The sequence below is a fragment of the Diabrotica undecimpunctata genome, chromosome 3 (genome assembly GCF_040954645.1).
Source record: "Diabrotica undecimpunctata isolate CICGRU chromosome 3, icDiaUnde3, whole genome shotgun sequence".
Lineage (NCBI taxonomy): Eukaryota > Metazoa > Arthropoda > Insecta > Coleoptera > Chrysomelidae > Diabrotica > Diabrotica undecimpunctata.
The window spans coordinates 32080365-32102137 of NC_092805.1; the positions used below are offsets into that span (position 1 = coordinate 32080365).

Here is a 21773-nt window from a genome sequence, read left to right on the forward strand (position 1 = left end):
AAGATTGAATATCTTACCATAAGGAGTCTGCAATGAAATTAAAACGAGTCATACCTGAAACAAAAACAAAGATTAAAAAATTGTTATATACCAAATAAAACAACATAAAATAAATTATCTTTTTTTATTCTTATAATTGTAATATTAAATAATATAATATTACTATCATTTGGAGCTTTGTAGCTGTGCCATCTATGGATTATCTTCAGAACTTGTATATACTTTCCCTCATATATAACCGTATTTCCAGTGATTTTAATTCAAGGTTATTTATCTTCTCCGATAATTATCGTTTTATCTTTTTGTGTGTTCTAAATTAGTTTCATTATCAACTTCACATTTGATAATCACTACTTATGCATTTTTTTTTTTTAGATTTTGCCAGTATTGCTATATCCCAAGTCGTCTGGATACTTAAAACTTAAAACAAACAACCCCTATCACTGGCCTAAAATATACAGCAACTATCTTACGGACCCTGGTCACTATGACGCTAGAACTCTTTTGGAAGGAATAAGAGAAGCTCAGAGGATTGCTAAAAGTCCAGCTTTACTAAAATATGGCGCTCAGCTCGTTGGTGTTCCAATTCCAGGTAAGACCATCTATTTATTAAACATTTTTACGGGTTTTGGTTATATTTTAGTTACATTTATTCGCTTTATTGGTGCTAATCCTTGCTGCACTTTTCATCATCAGTGGCGTTACAGCTCTTTATGAGCCAAAGCCTTCTTCAGAACAATCCTCCATTCGCCCCTGTCTCTGGCAACTCTTCTCCATGCTCTAATTCCGATAAACTTCAAATCATTTTCTAGGTTGTCTTGGTACCTAAGTCTCAGTCTTCCTCTTCTTCGTTGTCCGATCGGCCCTCTTCGGTCAAAAACTTTTCTGACTATGGCATCTTCCTCTCGTCTGATTACATGACCTTCCATCTGAGGCGTGCTACCTTAATGAATTTTACAACGTCAGGTTCTCCAAATCTTCTATACAACTCAAAATTGTAACACCTGCGCCACAAACCTTGTTCTTTTATGCCTCCATATATTCGTCTTAGTATTTTTCGCTCAAAACGTTTGAGCAATTCTTGGTCATTGCTGCACTTTTAGTCGGTCAAATTAGATTCCAACGGTGGTAACTATCTTTTACTCACTGCCAACAGAGAATATATCACCATAGCCCTTACTCAGGTACTGAATGATCTTTATAAATAGAAAATACAAAAAAGAGTTCACATGTATCAATAAAAACAGCAGTGTTTTGTTTCAAAAACTGAATGAGAAGAAAACCAGGAATAATACCACACATTTAAAATAAGCAAAATAGAATAGATAATACACTAATGGACAAAAATATCGAATATTTTGGAATTTTCCAATTTTTTTTTTTGTAGTCATTACATTTCAAAACAATTTTAGATTACTGATGACACTTATATAGTAGGCTGATGTACTCAACTGGTTTGAATATTTTGACCTTTATGTTGACGTTTATTCAGCGTTTAGTTTTTACATACGTTTTATCATAAAAAACCTTCTTTACGTAAAGAAAAAATCATACTAATTCAGTTATTTTTAGTTTAATTTATTGTGTTTAATTAAATATTGTTTTTATTTAACTAAGTTTTAATAAAACAAGTATGCCACCAATTCGATACTGCGATGAAGCCCAGATGGTAATGGTAAGATGATAAGTAGCACAGATGGTAATTTTGTACGAGGAAAGATATGCACAAAAAGATATCGCATGGCACGACGTCTCAGGAGAAGTCAATTTAGTTTTGAATACTTTAAAAAGGTTCCGCGAAACAGCAAATTTCGTACGAAGCCCTGCTCAAGGACGCCCAAGGTGCACAGCCGCACTTGATGACCGTTTTTGGTTCTTATTTCTACACTAAATCGTTCATTGACATCGATGAACCTCATAAATGAGCTATTACATGTTAGACAAGTTAATGTAAGTTCAGAAACAGTTAGATTAAAAGAAGCAAACTTCAAGCCCAGACGCCCCGCCAAAGTTCCACGTCTTCTCCAAAATCATAAAGCTTGTCGTTTAGAATTTGCAAGAACACATATTCAGTGAAATATAGATAACTGGAAAAATGTTCTTTTCACTGATGAGACCAGAATCCTATTATGGAAGCTAGATAGTCAAAACCACGTCAACCAAGAGTTGGAGAACGATTCTCCAGCTGCAATCTCGCCCAAACCGTTAGTTTTGAAGGTGGGGGCATAATAATTTGGAAAGGTATTAGTTGGAAGGTACGCACCGCACTTGTGGAAGCGATTGGACGGATGACTGGTGACTCTTGGTTAACAAGTCTTTTCCTTTTTGCATTCTTAATAAAACGTCCAGGTTAGTAACGTGGTCGGTATATGATATCTTCAAGATTTTACGATAAAGCCACATTTCGAAAGTTTCAATTTTCTTACAGGTAGCGTCTGTGAGAGTCTTATAAGAAACCCCATTTCAGAAAGCCGATTTTAGAAAGAATTAAATGAAATAAATTAATTATGAATTAAATGGTGATAGTAAATATGGAGATAAAGATCAGGAGGAAAGCAAGTAGGACACCAGAAAGTAAAGTGGTGGAAGTTAAAAGATAAAGATTTTGCGAAAGTCTTTAAGATTAGAGTGCTGGAACAGTTTGAGGAAAAAGATACGGTAAATGACTAGTGTGACTATTTTCTGCGTTATTCGTTTAATTTTTAAATTTTTCGTTTGCATTTATATAAAAAACAGGTCTTTTCAGAACTATCTAGCGACGTATTAGTGTTATTAAGATAACAATATGAATTCAATGCCAAGTGCTAGTGGTAATTATCCTTCTCCACCTAAAAAACGCCGAGTAGATTTAGGTCATTTATCATCCAATGAAAAACAATGTTTATAAACATTACAAATAAATAAAAATTGATAATCCTGGAATGAAAATAACAACCATGGTAGCAAAAATAAAACAGGCAACAGGTTAGTACCTATTGCAGAATAGTTATTGTTAAAATCAAGACTTACTAAAGTAATGTGATAATTTTAGGTGTTGCGAATTCAACTATTTGAATAACTTCTTCATAACAATCCAACATTTTTTTATTGTAATTAGTTAAACATAAACAAACAAAGTTAGGTTAGAATCGACCGAGATAATCAACCAAAAAATAAGATGTATGTGGTGACTTTTCTAGTAACTTTCTTGCGTGTGAATCTGTCTTTTTAGTAGACTCCTCCTGGTTAAAAAAGAAACCATACTAAGGAAAGATCGTCTGCACAGCTGTATGAAGAGTTGGAAGCACCCGAAGAGTGTTAGTATCCGATATTGAAATAAAGCAAAGATGATATGAATATTTTAAAAGTTACTAGATGAAGAACACTACTCTTTGCTGATGATATCTTGTTAGTGGAGGAAAGCAAAGAAATGTTGGAAGGGATGTTTAAGGGATGGAGAAGGGCTATTGAAGAGGGAGAACTTAAGGTTAGTAGGTCAAAAACTAAGTATATGTGGTTTAGAGAAGTAGCAATAATTGGGCACATCAAATTGCTTGGAGAAAAACTAGTACGAGCCAGAGAATTTACCACCTTTAAATTCATCTTTCCGCTTCTACATAGCGGAAAATGGGAGATTAGATCTAGAAATTGCCACAAGGATACAGGTTGATTGGTTTAACAGAAAGCGAATAAGCGGGATACTCTATGATCGAGAAATTGGAGAACAGCTGAAAGGAAAGATATACAAGAGTTTGGTAAGACATGTGTTGGCATATGGCGGTGTAGTGTAGACTGTAAAGAAGATTCAGAAAAAGAAGACGGGGGTAGCTGAAATGAAAATGTTGCGGTGGATGTTGGGTAAGACTAGAAAGGACACGATCAGGAATGACGTGATTAGTGAAAGAACCGGGGTAACTACAGTCTCAAAAAAGGTTTAAGAACAAAGACTACAATGGTTTAATCACGACAGACGTAAAAATCAAAACTATGTAGGACGAAGGATAGAGCTGTTAGAAGTTGAGGGAAAGAGAGGAAGGGAGGAAAACTAAGGAGAAGATGGAAGGACTGTGTGGCAGAGAACTTGAGAGAGAAAGATTTAAATGAAGAAGGCACGGCGGACAGAAATGAGTGACGAAGAGGGAGTAAGGAACAACGGCCGCTGAAAAGGGAAAATCTGAGGAAGAAGAAGATGTGCATCCATTCAACTTACCTTCAATGAAAAATGGATCGACATTCTATGACTCAATGATCCTACACCACATTTCATATCTCTTATTATTCTGAATATAACTCTTGAATATAAATACTATTTTCTGAATGATTAGAGCAGAATGAACCGACATATTTGGATAGAGTGGTGAGTTTGGTGAGAATGTCCCACTCTACTCAACTATATAAAAATGTTTCCTATGTATCCTTTTTGAATATGTAACATTCCAGCTAATGTTAAATCCTATATGTTCAGTACTTTGAGTTCCCGGCTTGAATTGTATCTCCCTCATGGTTAAACAGGGGGTCGACTAAACCTGGGGTAGGCATTCTGTCCTTTTAGCCATTCTCCTGCTATCTCAGGATCTCATCATTGGGGTGTGGAGAGTCAGAATATACGTATAGTCTGTTCTTACATCTTTATTGTTGACACATTATTTACAATCTATAATTATTGATGTGTTTAGTACTTAATTGAAGATGTAACGAAATCCGCATGGTGATGTCGTTGTCTCCGCGTAACTGACATTCTTCTTCTTCTCATTGCGCCGTCTAATTTCGAAGGTTGGCGATCAAAATGGCAATTGTAGTTTTGGAAACTGCTGCGCGAAAGATCTCTGCGGATGAGCGGTCGAACCATATCCTCAGGTCTTTCAGCCACGAGTTCTGGCGTCTTCCTACTGATCTTTTGCCCTGTACTTTTCCTTCCAGTATAACTTGAAGTAATTCATATCTTTCGCCTCTCAGCAGACTAACTGAGATTACGTCTGTTTTATTACGAGTACCGACCAACTAAGAAACATTACTATTACGGAGTGAGTGATCCGATTCCTCTCTGTATTCCTTTTAAAATTTCCAGATTGTGTTACACATCGCCGAGTTACAAGGCCAAGTATGTTCATGCAGAATTGCTGACTCTACAAGGTCGTTTTAAGGTATAATAAAATGTTATGAAACAAGACACGCATTGTATTCGATACGTGTGCTCCAGTTTTCTATTGAAAACAAATATTTATTGCGATATAATATTTTTCATACTTCTAATATTTTTGAATTACTGTATTTATCTTATTACGTCCTTTACTACTTAAATACTACACCCTGTCCAACCCTTCAGCCTAGTTTGATTGATTACATCTATCCACTTATATTTATATGAGATGAAGCACGTATTTATAATTAGAGGTATAATATTAATTGGTTTTGTGTAGTCACATTTGTATAATTCACAAATAATTAACAGTGTGAAATCGCTTGCTGATAGAAGGTACCAGATAAATACCCATCAAGCTTTGCCGTTGGACCTGTGTATAACTTGTGAATAACTCGTAGAGAACTTTAAGAAGCGATATCGAATGATAGTTTTTTAGATATGATAGAGCACGCTTTTATATTATTAATACTTTGATAATTTATAGGTTGTGGACATCATGTATTCGACTCCGATGAATACTGGCTGTGTTCACTATGTCAGCTAGCAACATCTCTCGGAGATTACACCTCTACGTGCAAAATGGGCCCAGATAACGACCCAGAAGCTGTAGTAGATTCCAAACTAAGAGTCCGTGGAGTCCATAACTTGAGAGTAGCGGATGCCAGTGTTATTCCAGGCCCTACATCAGGCCATATCACCACAGCTGGTTATATGATTGGAGAAAAAGCTGCCGATTTGATTAAAAAGACGTGGAAGAAACAAAGCTAAGCAACTGAAAATTGTTTTACAAATAATTTAAATTAGGATAAAACAAAAAAAAAACATTTATACAACAGAATAACTAGAACCGTTAACAAATCTTAGTTCAATAGTTATAATAATTATTGGTCATATTAGTTCCAAGAACTACACAAGACTGAAACAATTGCCACAATGTCCATACTTACTTATACATATTTATAAATGTATTTTTTTATTATTGAGGTTGTGATTGTATTTAATTTATTGTAGTGTTAGGAAATACTTTAAATAGACAACAAAGATATTGCTCATATAATAATTTTAAATATTTATAAATCAAATATTTATTTTAAATAAAGAATAATATAATTTTTGTGTAGGGTTTTCTTTTGATAGTAGAACTTTTCTATACCTTAGTTCTATATAATTTTACAACAAAAATTTTCTTAAACAATACGAAACAATACATCACTGGAAAACAAAATATATAAAGCACTGCACAAAAAGGAATACCTGACAGACCCCCAAAGACGAACACTAACACCACACTACAGCAGCACACCTGCTCTGGCAGATTGCAGACTGTAAAATTTCCTCCTAGACATAATACAGCCCTTAGCACACAACACAACACGTTTTATCAAAAACTCACAGCAATTTTTGCCAAAACTAGAAGAAATATATTACAAATATCATGGAGCTACAACACTTTGCATTGATAACAATTATTTTCAACTAGAAAATGATTTCTATAAACAAAATTTCGGATTATATTAGTTATGTTAATTAATATTTAAATGGGAATAAGCCACAATTAAAGGTTAAAATACATTTATTGACGTTTCAATTTCCACTTCGGAAATTGAAATTGAAACATCAATAAATGTATTTTAACCTTTAATTGTGGCTTATTCCCATTTAAATATTAATTAATTTAAAATGCCACAAGAAAATAGCTTCAGAACAATATATTAGTTATGGACTCATTCTTATCTGCATTATTAGTAGATGCATTTATGGAGGATTTCGAACAAAATATTGTACACAAACAAGAAAAACAACCCACAATATGGTGGAGATATGTGGATTAAGTATTCTCCATTTGGCCTCACGAACCAAAGGCACTTGATTAATTTCTGATGGACATCAACAAAAAAGACGAATCAATCAAATTAACCTTTCTAAAAAGAAGACAACAATTCACTTCCTGTTCTGGATGTGTTATTCATAAAAGAAGGCTCAGGGTAAACCAAAGTTAATGAGCACAGAGTACAATAAAAAGATGCATCGATATTCTTATCGGTCTTAAAAAGAGAAAAATCAGAAACGCAGCTCTAATCCTACTTAAGTACTTAATAAACAAAAATGTGTAGCAAATCCATAAGCAGAATGTAGGAGGCTTTGGTTGTCAATAATAAAAGAAGAAGTCAACAACAAGAACATACCAGCAATACATATGCAACGCACAATACACAATCATAGAATCTACGTTAAACACACAATATACAAACAAATAAAATAATAAACAATAACAGTCAGAATTTGATATTCCGAGGGTAAAAACATTACCCTCAGATTTTTTGTCAACCAAAAGAAGGCTATTTCCTACAAGACCAAGGAAGTGAACCGTAAGTGAACAATCGGTTTTCAAAAAACATAACCCAACTTAAGAACTTGTTGGTTATACTTTCCGCACAAATTTTTAAATGTCTTTTTTTAATTTTGAAAACGACTTCCGGAATGGAAATCGAAAAGCCAAACGTTATTTGAAAATGTAATTTTCATTACAATCAATTGTGGCTTAACTAAATGGACATGTTACTAATAACTACGTAATGAGAGTAAGTATATAGAGACAACTGTTAAAAACCCTATAACAAGAAATACTCGTAGTTGAACCACTGGTTGAGAAATTCACAATATTCCGTACCAAAGCTTGTACAAAAAGATAAAATAGTGGGTAAGAAAGGACTTTGAAGAAAACAACATTCATGGCTGCACAATATTCGAGACTGGTGTAGAAATTCCCACACCACAAATCTGCTACGCAGACGACGCAATACTAATCTCTGAAAGTAAAGATGATTTACAACGTATGCTGCACTAATTAAATATAGCCAGAAAATGTAACATGTTAATTTTCCCAAAAACAAAAATACAAAATGCGTGGTTACAACAGCAAATTTACTAAGATGTAAATTGGAGCTGGAAGGTCAGATAATAGAACAAGTGATGAAGTTTGAATATCTAGGCATCACATTATCTAGCTACGGAAAGCTCGAAACAGAAGTGGAAGATCAAGTGAATAGATCAAACACAGCAGCAGGTTGCTTGAATGAAACAATATGGAGAAATAAAAATATCGGGAAAGAAATGAAAGGAGGAATTTCAGAAATGAAAAGGAAAAGAAGAATAAGTTGCTTATTTAATATATTTAGTTTTTTAAAAACTTCGCCTGCGTTTTGTTGGGTGGATTGAGTAGCTCGACAGAACTGTTACCGATCCCAAGCCCGGATAAAGGAGTAGGAGGTCTACAGCCAGGTTAGCACACTACTGATGGACTTTAAAACCATACAGCTCACAGAAACATGGAGCGGAACAGGAATGTTTTCATTACGATGACTAACGCGAGAAAAAGGAGAACGAATTTATGGAACACGAGAAATATACTTCGCATCGGTACTTGAAACGTTAAGTCTCTAAATTTTACAAATTATACTAGATGATTTACAGTGGTGTTGCGAAAGAAACCAGAGCCAAAGAAGGAGTCGCCCTGTTAGCACACAGAAAAATTTAAGTACAAAAATGTAAATATACCTCTGAAAGAATAGTAAGTGTAAAAGTTAAACTGAATGCAAAAAAAAAAATACCACCACAAGGGAAAACTTCTAGGAACACCTTCAGACGAGACCCCAAATGATGAATGTATAATCATTATGGATGAGTTTAACGCCCGTGTTGACAATGATATAACTCCAGGAATAAAACGCGATATAATGAAAATATATCAGAAATGAAAACGAACACCTTCTGACGGACCTCTGCAGCATAAACGAGATACGTATTAATAATACATTATTCCCCTCATAAAGAACAATACAAATACACTTTTGAAAACAGTAGAGGCCAAAGATCTATGATAGACTATATTCTGTCGAATAGAGAGTTACAGCCCTCTGAAATATTGGATGTAAGAGCACTAACATCAGCAGAAATAGGAAGCGATCATAAATTGATATTGTGCAAAATCCGAATGAAAACACACATATATGTGATAACAAAACACCAGAATACACCACAACGACAAAAGTCGAAAGCTTACAGGATGACTCCACAAGATAACTATTCCAAAAAAGAATAACCGAAAAAAGCAGAAACACATGTATGACAGAAAGTGATGGAGTCAAAGAAAGCTGGGCAAAAATTAAGTCTAATATCTTAGTAAATTACTGAGAAATCACTAGAGTATAATAGACCAGCAATTCTGTGACTGATTGACCTAAAGAAATCGTTTGACAGAGTAAGACTCAGAGATGTAATCCATCTTCTGTATAATAGATAAGTTCACCTAAATATTATAAAAACTATCGAAAATATCTACCAAAATAACAAAATGGAAGTCAGAATAGATGGACAACTTACAGAACCTATAGAAATAGGCAGCGGAATAAGACAAAGCGATTCATTTAGCTCCATGCTCTTCAATTTGATCATGGATGAAATCATCAAAAGCGTTAACAAAGGAAGAGGATACAGAATGGGAAACAAACAAATAAAAATACTCCGTTACGCAGACGACGCAATATTGATAGCCCATGATGAAGATAACTGGAAATTATACTGTCTAGCTATGGAGACCTGGAGAAAGAAGTGAGAGATCATGTACAAAAAGCAAATAGACTGGCAGGATGCCTTAATAACACTACATGACGAAACAGACATATTAACACTGAGATGAAGTCAAGAATTTATAACACAGTGTAAGACCAATAATGACATATGCCTCAGAAACAAGACCCGACACAGCCACAACGCAAAGACTATTGGAAACGACAGAGATGAGAGTACTGAGAAGAATTACAGGAAATACGCTGAGAGATCGAAAGAGAAGTGTAGACATTGGAAGAAAATGTAACTAACGTACAGTGTATAAATGAACAGACACAAAATAGAAAAAAGAATAAAATAACCACATAAGCAAAATAGAGGAGACCCGTGTCATCAAAATAGCAAGAGATAAGTCACTAATCGGCAGAAGAAGTATCGGACGACCGCGCAAAAGATGAAGTGATAAGCTTCCATAGAGCTTCCAAGCTTCCGTATTAATCCGACAATGAACAAGCAGGATTGCTTATAAAGAGAAACAAGAAGAAGAAGTTTTTTAAAGATATCGGCTAAATAACTCACTTTACCATCGATTGTTAACAGAGGCGCCTGCCGTCTACCGCAGGGAAGTTTACTTGACGGCGCCAAACACACAGTTGATATTTTGGTCTCGTCTAGCGAAATTATACCTAATTATTATTTACTGAAATTATTTAATAATTTACTAGCATTGGATTTAAAGGGCCCGGAGTGAAAGAGTTAAATTCGTGTCGAGTACATTTTCGAATTGCCCCTGTGGGACGTGGTCCTCACGTTGTGAAACAGTGGATCTAAATATAAAGTAGTGTAAATCGAGATTGAAATTATTGACAATTAGACATTTTATGTCGATTGGATTTTAATCCTTTCTAAGAAAGTTAGATGTTTCTTAAGGATAGTATTTTATACCCGAATAGATTATGTAGGCAACCACATATGGGTTTATTAAAAATTAAAATAACTGCAACATTTGAGATAAGAAAATTTCAAATGATTTTGAAATACTTCGTTACTGGTTGATGACATGACATTGGGCATTTTGAGCTCCGTGATAAAAAGTATGCTACCAATAATTTTCAAACGGACTATATTCTGTTTAATTTCTGTAGCTTCTTTAGGAAGGAAAGGAAAAACGAATATGTTAAGCGAAGCATTTCACTATTGTGTGTCTTGTTATATTAAGGACACAATTATTTTATAAAACAACTACTTGTATTGTCTAAAACGTACTTGATATTATTATTTTTAAAGATCACTTCCGATATACCTTTAAACAAGAAATGACTTGCTTAAAATCGGTCATGGTGATCTGATTCCACCCCAGGGGCAAGTGTTCAACATCGCATAGGACAACAACAAAAGACAATATAAAATGACATTAGTGCAATTTATAAAAAATGTTAATAAATCAACTGGGTGGGTCTGCGGATTATTTGCATAAATATATAAATTAGATTTTTGCATTCAACTATCGCTCATTCAAAGTCATTGAATCCGAACACTAAGAAAGGTTCAGTTATAATAGTAGTTATTGTTTATAGTCATAGTAGGCGAGTGGGGTGGTTATCTACGCGTTTGTGAATGTCGAAGGTATGTAAAAAGAAATATATATATTTATATATATATATATATATATATATATATATATATATATATATATATATATATATTTATGTATATATATATATATATATATATAATTAATAATAGTAATATATATTAATGTTTTGGGGTTTAAAATATATACCCGATCATCAGGCCCATCAGAAGAAACTTAACCGAATTCCACTGGGTCTGATACGTTATAAATTATAAACCCCGAAACCGGTCGCCATCTCTTTAATACCAATAATATTATTTTGGATTGTTAGTAATGTGTCTCCATTTGCCAGCATATTTTTTATAAAGTTTAGTATAGTCCTCCCAAATATTTAAGTTTTTCAGGCTTAGGAAACTGTATTTTTTATTTTAAAACGGCATCTACTACTGAGAATTAATTAATTAGCAGGAGGATATTATACAATAAGTTAGTTACAAACTGAGTATTACTATGAGGACATATACAATTAAAGTCAATTACAATTTATCAAGTAGGTAGATATGTAGTATAATCCATAAATTAAAAATTTTTTAATATTTTTGTGTCTGTTACATACACACGTAAACTTTTCTGTAATTTTTTACTAAGACCTTTAAAACCTAAAAGTATTTACAATTTGTTAAAATTTTTAAAATTGCAATAGATCCTGAGTGTTATCATCATCATCATCAATGGATAATTTAGGACTACAGGGCTCATCTAGGCTACATATTTTATTGCGAATTAATTACTGTAGATCTGTACATTCATCAATATCCAAAAACTACCCCATCATCTTATTCTAAATGTGCCTATCTTCTAGAGATGTTGGCGACCACATTGACCGATTTTATTCTATTCACAACGGCTCAAAATAGATCAGTTAACATTAAACTAGTCCACGCCTCTCTTACGCCCAATCTTGCCTTATAGAATCAACTGTAGAAGTCGGTATTTATTATTACGCATGATGTGGCCGAAGCAAGCCAATTTTTTGTTCTTTACGGTGTTAATAATGTCTTTGTCTTTTCTTAGCCTCTACAGAATAGTTATGTTACTTTTGTGGTGTATACATGAGACCTTCAACATACGTCGGCAACACATTTCAAATGCCTCTAATCGTTTTATGGCACCTTCTGTAAGGCTCCAGCTTTCTACTCCATAGAGGACGACACTAAAGACGTAACCTCTAAGAATTCTTATGCGTATATTGATACTTAAAGATAAGTTGCAGAGAATATTCCTAAGATCTACTGTGATAATGTGTTAAATAATGCCGGTGACAATATGCAACCCTGTCTAACTCCTTTTTCGACTGTGAAGATCTCAGACAGTTCATTTTCTAATCGTACTGTTGCTTTTTGTTGGAGATATAAGTTTGAGATCAGTCTTATATCCTTACCATCGAGTCCTGATGTTTTTAGGATATCGATTAATTTCCCATGTGGGACTTTAACCCTGCTCTGAATCCAAACTGAACTTCACTCAGGTGTTCTTCTAATTTGGTGTATATGCGCGAGTGAATGATAGTAAGGAGTACTTTAAGTACATGGCTCATCAAACTAATTAATCTGTGTTTTTCACATTTTCTAGCGTTGGCTTTTTTAGGAAGTGGAATGAATATTGAGTAACCAGTTTTTTTATAAGTAACCAGTCTCGTAGATGTTGTTGAATAGCTTCGTAAGAGCTGTGCTTTGGTGTGCCTCTAATAGGTTTAAAATTTCACCATGCACCTCATCAGGTCCTGGTGATTTTCCATCTTTAATCCGCTTAACGGCCATAGTTACTTCTTCGTTTGTTATTTCTGGGGTAGGGATTGTTTATTTCAGTCGGACTTCGTGTTGCATCTTCGAATAATTCTTGCATATATTCTTTTCATCTTCGTAATTTATCTTCAATGGTAGTCAAAATCTGGCCTTCAATGTCTACAACTATGCCTGTATTGCGTTGTTTTCTGGTGTTCTGTACCTCTTTAATTTTTTTGTGCATATGGAATTCGTCATGTTTGCGTTGTAGTGTTTCAATTTCTGTACATTTCTCCGTCAGCCATGCTTCTTTTGCTCTTTTTATCTCCTTTAGTATAGTATTATGCAACTTTTTGTATTCCTCGTCATTTCTACCTTTTAATTCTGCAATAGTTTATCTGCCATCCATTCTTGCTTCTTTTCTCTTTTTGATTTTAGATATTCATGCGAAATTGTGGTAATAGATGTCTTCATTTCGTTCCACTGTTCTTCTATGCCTCTAGTAGCGTCTTCAACTATTTTCCCAAACTTCTTATTAATCTCTGTTTTAACATTTTTCTGGATGTCATTTTCTTTTAATAGTCTTATATCTATCTTGGGCCTCATTTTCTTATAAATTATTTTGAGTCGTATGTTGATATTTGCAACCAATAGACTATGATCTGAGAAGGCATCTGCGCCTGGATATGTTTTTGGTGACCCCATCATCCTAGCGCAAAAGTCACCTTCGGAAAAATCGGGATATCGGCCAAAAACGATGAATCTAAAAAAGTTAACCGCAAGGAATTAATTGCTAATTTACTGGTAATATTTTACAAATTTTGGGTAAAAGACTTTTGACTGTAACTTGAGAAACAAGGTTCTTGGATTCTGGATCCGAATGTCAAAAAATATTCCTTGACAACCGTGTAATTTGAAGAAATTACAAAAATGCACAGCAAGAATAAAAACATCGATATCTACATTGTGAATAATTATTTGAGATCCCCACTTAAAATCATACATTGCTTCTAAATGATTGCTTTCAAGCTGAGAAATTTGGAACATAATCTTAGCTATACTAATGGATTACATTATTCCACCATATATGTTTGGAAAACCACCAGAAATAAAAATTTGGTAAAAGCTTGTAATTGCCACAAAAATTGCAAAACTAAAGCTTGTTATTGCAAAAAATTAGTCGATTGCGTACCTTTAGGTGAATGTAATTTAGGCTCAGGCAAATATAAATATTTTATGTTTATAGGGGAAGATGATTGGTTAATTAATATTTTTTATTAAATGTTTATATATACATATATATATATATATATATATATATATATATATATATATATATATATAAACTAAGGTACACTCGAAGAGTGGTGGGTTTTTCGGTCAAAGTGGAGAAATAAAAGACAAAGACGATGGCTACTTCATCTATTTATTGAAGACGTTTCGCTTTCTGCTCAGAAAGCATCATCAGTTCATCTAAAAAGAACAATATGAAACCAAACATCCATAGAGAAGTTATAACCAAAGTGTGTTACCTTACAAAGACATGTAGCAGTCAGTGATGTTAAAAATATGAAAAAGCTTACAAAGCTGGACATTCAGAGTTAACGTTGTATATAACAATTAATTGAAACTAGGTAAAGTTTGCAATTTGACAAAATTAGCACAGCAAAAGAACATGTGATAAAAATACATGTATATATAAAAAAAATTTATCATATTCATATTCATATAGTTTCATATTGTTCTTTTTAGATGAACTGATGATGCTTTCTGAGCAGAAAGCGAAACGTCTTCAATAAATAGATGAAGTAGCCATCGTCTTTGTCTTTTATTTCTCCACTTTGACCGAAAAACCCACCACTCTTCGAGTGTACCTTAGTTTATATTGGATTGACGGTCGTACTCCTTTTCTCTATATATATATATATATATATATATATATATATATATATATATATATATACCGGTATTTAGGAGCCACGCCCTTCCGGTAGGAATCTATGGAGGAGTATCACCGAGCCGCAAGCCATTATCTCTTGCCGTACTGCTCCACCATATTCCGATCAGACACCAGCATATTCTAGTCTATGCCGCAGATTTTAAACTGATGCGTTAACCTTTTTTATTTTTCTGTACACCGAGCTGGGGCTCGAACCCACATCCACTGAACCATTAAACAGTGAAGCGAATGAGAATCGGCCGCCTAGCCCGCTTGGCTATCTGACCGACAATAAAGAATTTAAAAATAATAAAAAGTTCAAGCGCCAACTAGAAATTTACAGGTACTTATATACTCTGCGTTAGTGCAAAAGAGAAGCAGTATACAGGGATGAGTGCCTTAAGAACCGGCAAAATAACGCAAAAGATAGAAAACATAATACGTTGTGAAATAAAAAGAGATGAAAGTAGTAGAGGTTATTAATCGATATTCGAGAGAGATATAATCGAGAGGTTAATTATCGATATTAACCTATAATTTACTTTACATTACATTAGATTTATCGAAAATTTCTCACCTTTAGACGTTAGCTTATGAGCTGGTTGACTTCAGTCATAGTAATGCGTATCACGTAATGTAAGTAAAAACAGTTTAAGTAGGAGTATTTTTTTATCCAAAATTAAAGTATTGATTAATAATAAACTATGATTTGAGACGTCGCATACACTCTTCTCAATACAGAATTATCATAGCTTGTTATTCTGTATTCGTCAACACAGAATTAATTATCAAATTACTACTAATTAAACTGTTTACTTACATTTGCTTTATTGCCTTCAATCAGTTTTTACTTTATGAGAAATTTAAAAAATGTAAATGTTCGACGTCATACTTGTAATATTATGACTGAAGTCAACTAGCTCATAAGCTAACGTCTAAAGGTGGGAAACTATCGATAGTCCTAATGCAATTTAATGTAAATTAGAGGTTTCTATCGATAATTTCCCACCTCTACTACTTTCATCTCTTTTTATTTCACAACGTATTATGTTTTCTATCTTTTGCGTTATTTTGCCGGTTCTTAAGGCACTCATCACTGTATAGTGGTGGAAGTGGTACGCGTCCAGCGCGCAATGTTAAAAATTAAAAACAAGGGTTTTGGTCGATTTTTCCGTGGGTGACTTTTGCGCTAAAGGATGATGGGGTAGTTTTTGGTGGTTGGTCAATATAACAATTAACAGCAAATAATTAGCAATAAAATATCTCGCCAAGATGGGCCATGTAGCCCTTTTCATTGCGGAGATATAACTGGCTATGTAGTTTTACCATAAAGTTAGCAATAACATTGTTTCTCGGAAACCCTTGCAGCAATAAATTGTTTTTTGGGGTAAAACTTCAGCAATAAATTAGCAATCAATTCCTTGCGGTTCACTTTTCTAGTTTCATCGTTTTTTGTTGATATCTTCATTTTTTGGGGTGAGATGATAATGGGGTACTTTTTGGAGATTGGTCAATATACCAATTAATAGCAATTAATTAGCAATAAAATATGCCGCCAAAATGAGCCCTGTAGTCTTTTTCATTGCCTATACTTAGCGTCCATGTTTAGCTTCCGTATGCCACTGCTGGTCGTATTATGGTGTTGTACATCTGTACTTTTGCATTTCGTGAGAAAAGTTTTCATCTCATTAGATGTTGCATTGCAAAGAAAGATCTGCTTCCCACCAGTATTCGTGTTTAAATCCTAAACAATATTTTTTCAATGGCTCGATACTAATTTTTCGGAAAAGAGCACACTTAGCATCTGGGAATTATCCCAATTATACATTTTGGTTTTTTTTAAATGTCCCTTTATTTAGAGATACAATTATATCTACAAGCTATTACGAAATTCTAATTATTCAGATTTGTCCGTTATAGAAAGATGTCTTTAAGGAGAGGTAATTACTATTTAAATGGGAATAGGCCACAATTAAAGGTTAAAGTACGTTTATTGACGTTTCAATTTCCACTTCGGAAATCTAAGGAGAGGTATTTGTTTATAAATAAATTAACTATGCCATTCATCGAAAATAACTACCTCTATAGAATTATTTTGTATTATCGTTAGTTAAGGCGAAATAAGCAGATCTTTTAAGAACATTAGATAATACAAACTGAACTTTTAACCTTACGACTTAGCGTCCTGTAAGTAAAAGGAATTCGTGTACAAACATTTATCTACTTGAATGTAATAGTTCACGATAAATATTCGGCACCTGGTGTTTACAAATCAAATATTTGTTTATCGATAGATGATATTTGACTTTTTAACCATGGATCCTAAAAAAATATTTATTGTTATATAAATACTATCTTCCATAAGTCTAAAGTGATGTTTTAAGTGTTTTTTTTTTTATATTTTATTTAATAAAAAAACTTAGTTCCTCGTAAATTTTTTTCTGTGTATTTAAAAACGTTAAATGATTTATAATTCATAACAAAAGAATTCGGCAAACGTACTTTATACAAAAAATTGTAGGTGCTAAGTATTCTCGTCTTCTTTCTGTACCGTACTATAAACCGATAAACGTATACCTAGAGATAGACTAGAGAACTAAGGATTGTCCCATGATATTCGCAAATACAGGTATCTAACAATTGTTTTTGATAAATTTGGTGATAAGATTATGTCATAAACAAAATATACAAAAAATTAAACGTAATTTTTTACTTATAAACAATATATAAATAATATAAGACTGCTATTTGGTTTTAAATACTAAAGGTGAAGCACGGGAAATTATATGGAAAAGTGTCACAATTTTACTGAAAAAGCATAAAAAATCCTTTAAAATGAGAGTTTGTATTATTAGTGAGACTATTACTCTCTAAAGAGTTATTTTTGTTAATCCACAAGGAAACTAAGTTCCTGTAGCTGGCTGTATACCATGTATCACAAAAAATTTGTTAAAATCCTTTATAAAAGGTAACTGTCACTCGACACTGAGGAGTAGGCAGATTGAGACCTCAGTGCCGTTTGACGGTTCTCGTATTTCTGAAAAACAAGATACTGGTACATCACGAGTGAGGGGAGTAGGCAGATTGAGACCCCCAACTCGAACGGAACCGTATCACTCTTGATAATGGCTCCAAAATGGGTGCCGAAACGTCAAGTTTTCAATTGTCAACGCGGTTATATCCGAGAACTTAGTAATTTTCATTCATCTGAGCGCGGAAATTTATCCGAAGTCAAAATTTTCTTGTTATCAGTTATCATAAAAACTCGGTTATTTTTCTCCATATTACATTAATAATATCTTCATCAGCTTTAATAATTCGATGGGCACATCATCTAGTCCAGTAGCTTTATCATCTTTTCTGTTTTAATGACATAGATGTCGCCTTCTCGTAATGTTGGTAGTCCGGTATCATCTGGTTTCTAATGACAGTTCTTTTCTTTCATCATTAAATAATTGCTGGATGTTATTGGTCCAGTGACACAATCTCTCCTTCACATCAGTAATAATATCCCCTTTGTCCTTTTTAAGGATGTTCATTATTGTGCGATTTCTAGAACCTATCATTTCTTTGATTTTTTTTGCGTAAATTAAAGCTATCATACTTTTTATTCAGATCTTCTATTTCCTTGCATCTGTCGGAGAGCGACAAGCTTTTTGCCTCTCGAATTTTCTCTCTGATGTTTCGAGAGATTTCTTTGTATTTATTTTAAGTCTTTTGTTTGTTTTCTTCGTTATTCAATGCGTTCAAGAATTTCTACTGTCATTCCAAGGTTTTCTTTTTTCTCGAAGTGTTACTCTAGAATTTAGATGTTATTATCTACTCTTTCTTTCTAAAGTCAAGTTTAGAAAATTAGAGGGAATTAAGAAATGGTCACTTTAATTACACTTAGGTGCAAAATAAACGCAACCGGTTAATATTTAATAAAAAAATTTAAAAAAGTGTTAATCTTTCGTGTGGTATTCTCCCCACATTTCTGCTGCGTATGTTACAGTGACGAAATTCTTACTGACGAATCCAGATTGTGCTTACATTCTGCAGACAACCGTAAAAGAGTATAGAGAAGGACTGGAGGGAGATTCGCAGAGTACACTTCAGTTCCCTACGTTAGCTATGGAGGAGGTTCAGTAATGGTATGGGCGAGAATAAACCGGGAGGCAAGCACTGAGTTGGTGATCATTGATGGTTCATTGACGGCCCACCGATATTAGTCGACCACTATTGTACCTTTTTGTAGATTTATTGGCAATAGTTTTAGTTTAATGCAGGATAATGCGCGGCCACGTTCACAAATATGTGACACACATACCTAGGAGAAGGTGTCGATTTAACAAAACGAACTGGTCAGCATGTTGCTCTATACAACATGACATCAAGCCCATACAACTTCTAAAACTGGCTTTTTTTGTGGCCTGTTTAAGTTAAATATTATTTTATATGAGGTTAAACCACAATTGATTGTAATGAGAATTACATTATACATTTGTTTTGACGTAAAAAACCTTTAAAATAAAAATTATCAATTATTTAACCTGTAAATGTCTACAAATTGATGCTGGGTGATAACACCAAACTGACAGTTGATTTACTTGGCATTGCCCATATTTTGAGTGAAATGCTGAGAGGTGTGTTTGTACCCTCCAATTAATATCAAATTCTATGTTTATGTACGTAAATGTAGATGATGTGTCCCATTTTGGCAGTTTTCGATCTGCCAGTGCTTGAACTGTCCTTTAAACTGCCAGTTACATTCAATTTTTAGCCAAGTTCCAAGAGAAAATGGTCCTTAAAGAAGAAGACATTTTCTTTTTGACTGACGTTTTTAATTATTCCTCTGTTACTCCTGTCCTGTGTCTTGTATGCGCTTACTTTCAAACTCTATTTTCTGTATTCTTCAAATCAATTTGTTTAACGTGTATATAATGTCTTGCTGATCCTTTGCTACAACTAACTAATCATGCAGACCTATTTTCATAGGACTACATTGGCTTATCTACTCTTGAAGAAGCTGGCACCATTTTAACACCTTTTTCCAATCTTAAGAATAGCTTGATTTTCTCGATATAAAGTTTTTATGTTGTTCATATATGCATTCCTAATGCGTGATTATTTCATTAAAATCCATAGTTTCTGTATTGGAACAGGAACAGACTCAAAGATCCTACGAAGTAGAAGAAAAATTAGAATATGAACAGACAGCATTCAGAGCTAAAATATAAACAGTTTACAGGCAGCAGATCACAAGAATTTAGGATGAACAATTGGCTAAAACATGGAGATAGTCTAAATCTAGATCTAAATCTAAATCGCGGAGATAGCGCCAGTTATGATAGAAAGATTATTGTATGCAGACGACGTGGCACTTATAGCGGACAACCAGAGAAAGATGCAACGACTAATTGATATATGGACTGAGGAAATAGAAAAAGTGAAGTTAGAAATATACATTAACCAATGCAAGACCATGAAAATATGTCACCAGGACAAGAGTACTGGTACTCTGCATTATGGACAAGTACCATAATGCAGCAAAAATTAATTAACTGAGAAAGCTGGAAAGACGAAACGGGACAGTAAAAGAAACAAAAACATCAGAAGCATGCTAAAACAGGAAGCAATAGAGAAAAAAATAGAAAGACGAAATTAAACCGGTATGGAAACTAATTAGAACAGACTAAAACAGACCAATAAGTGACAGTGGCCAAAATATAAGACAGAAGAAGAGAGGGTAGACCTAGAAAGGGTGGATGGAACAAATCCAGGAAATTGGGACAAAGAAAGGAAAATCCAAGAAACAGGTGAAGGAAATAGCAGAAGATCCGAATGCGTGCAAGAAATGGGTGAAAGATGGATAGATGCCAGATAAGGAATGCGTGAAGAAGAAAATATCTCCAGGTACAAACACTCTTTCGCCTGTTCTTTCATTAGGTTTTTATCAAATCCTTGTACTATACTATTTTTATTATATTTATTTTTGATTTTTTTATTTGTGTTCTTTATAAGACTGCTTATAATCCTAAAAGTTTCTCCGAGTTTAGATACTCCTAGGAGTTTCTTCCAGCATATTTGTATTCCAATTGAATGTTTGTTTTTCCTTTTTATTTTTCTTTATTACATATTTATTGTGAATACTCATCAATATAATTTTTTTTTAAATCAGACCCTTTTTCTAGAGGAGGAAGCAGTAACGAATCTTATCCTTGATGTACATTACACATCACCCTTTACTTTTATATAAACGAACAAAATAATTGATATTTTTTTAAGACAATTATTCAGTTCACATTAAACTTATTATACTTATTAGAAGGCAGGTACAGTAACCTTACATTGTAATGACGAGAGAAATTAAAATATTCATAATACGACTACACCTTTTATTCACCTTGAAATCAATTATAGCAAGTGGGTTATTATTATAAATCATTATAACTGTCCTTTTACGATACAACATATAGACATGATATAGATAAATAACTATAAAAAGGAAAAAAACTATAGAAAAATTGCAATTCTTATTAAATGCAGTCGAACGAACTTGAGTGTTGAGCGAAAGAAAAAGTATGACCTCTAAAACTTTCCACTGGCATCTTTTATAATATAGTGCAGTGGTTATTAACCTTTTTTGGTGACAGCAAACAATTAAAAAACTAATTTTTTAGCGAAACCCTGAACTTTAAAGCTCTAAACCAAAAACAAAACCAGTTATAGGTATGTGTATTGTTTATTAATAATAGTATAAAAAAAGATACAGTAAAACTTACTAAATAAGTAGTAAGTTAG

The 21773-nt window shown here is 33.5% G+C and overlaps 1 protein-coding gene across 1 annotated transcript in view; it reads left to right on the top strand.

The window, feature by feature from the left end:
• LOC140435735 (uncharacterized) overlaps positions 1–21773 on the top strand; it is a 58604-nt gene that overhangs the window by 30283 nt on the left and 6548 nt on the right. The window contains exons 8-10 of the mRNA XM_072524454.1: positions 376–592; positions 5607–5885; positions 18985–19112. Coding sequence (XP_072380555.1) covers positions 376–592; positions 5607–5885; positions 18985–19112 — 624 coding nt within the window. The remainder of the gene's footprint in view (positions 1–375; positions 593–5606; positions 5886–18984; positions 19113–21773) is intronic.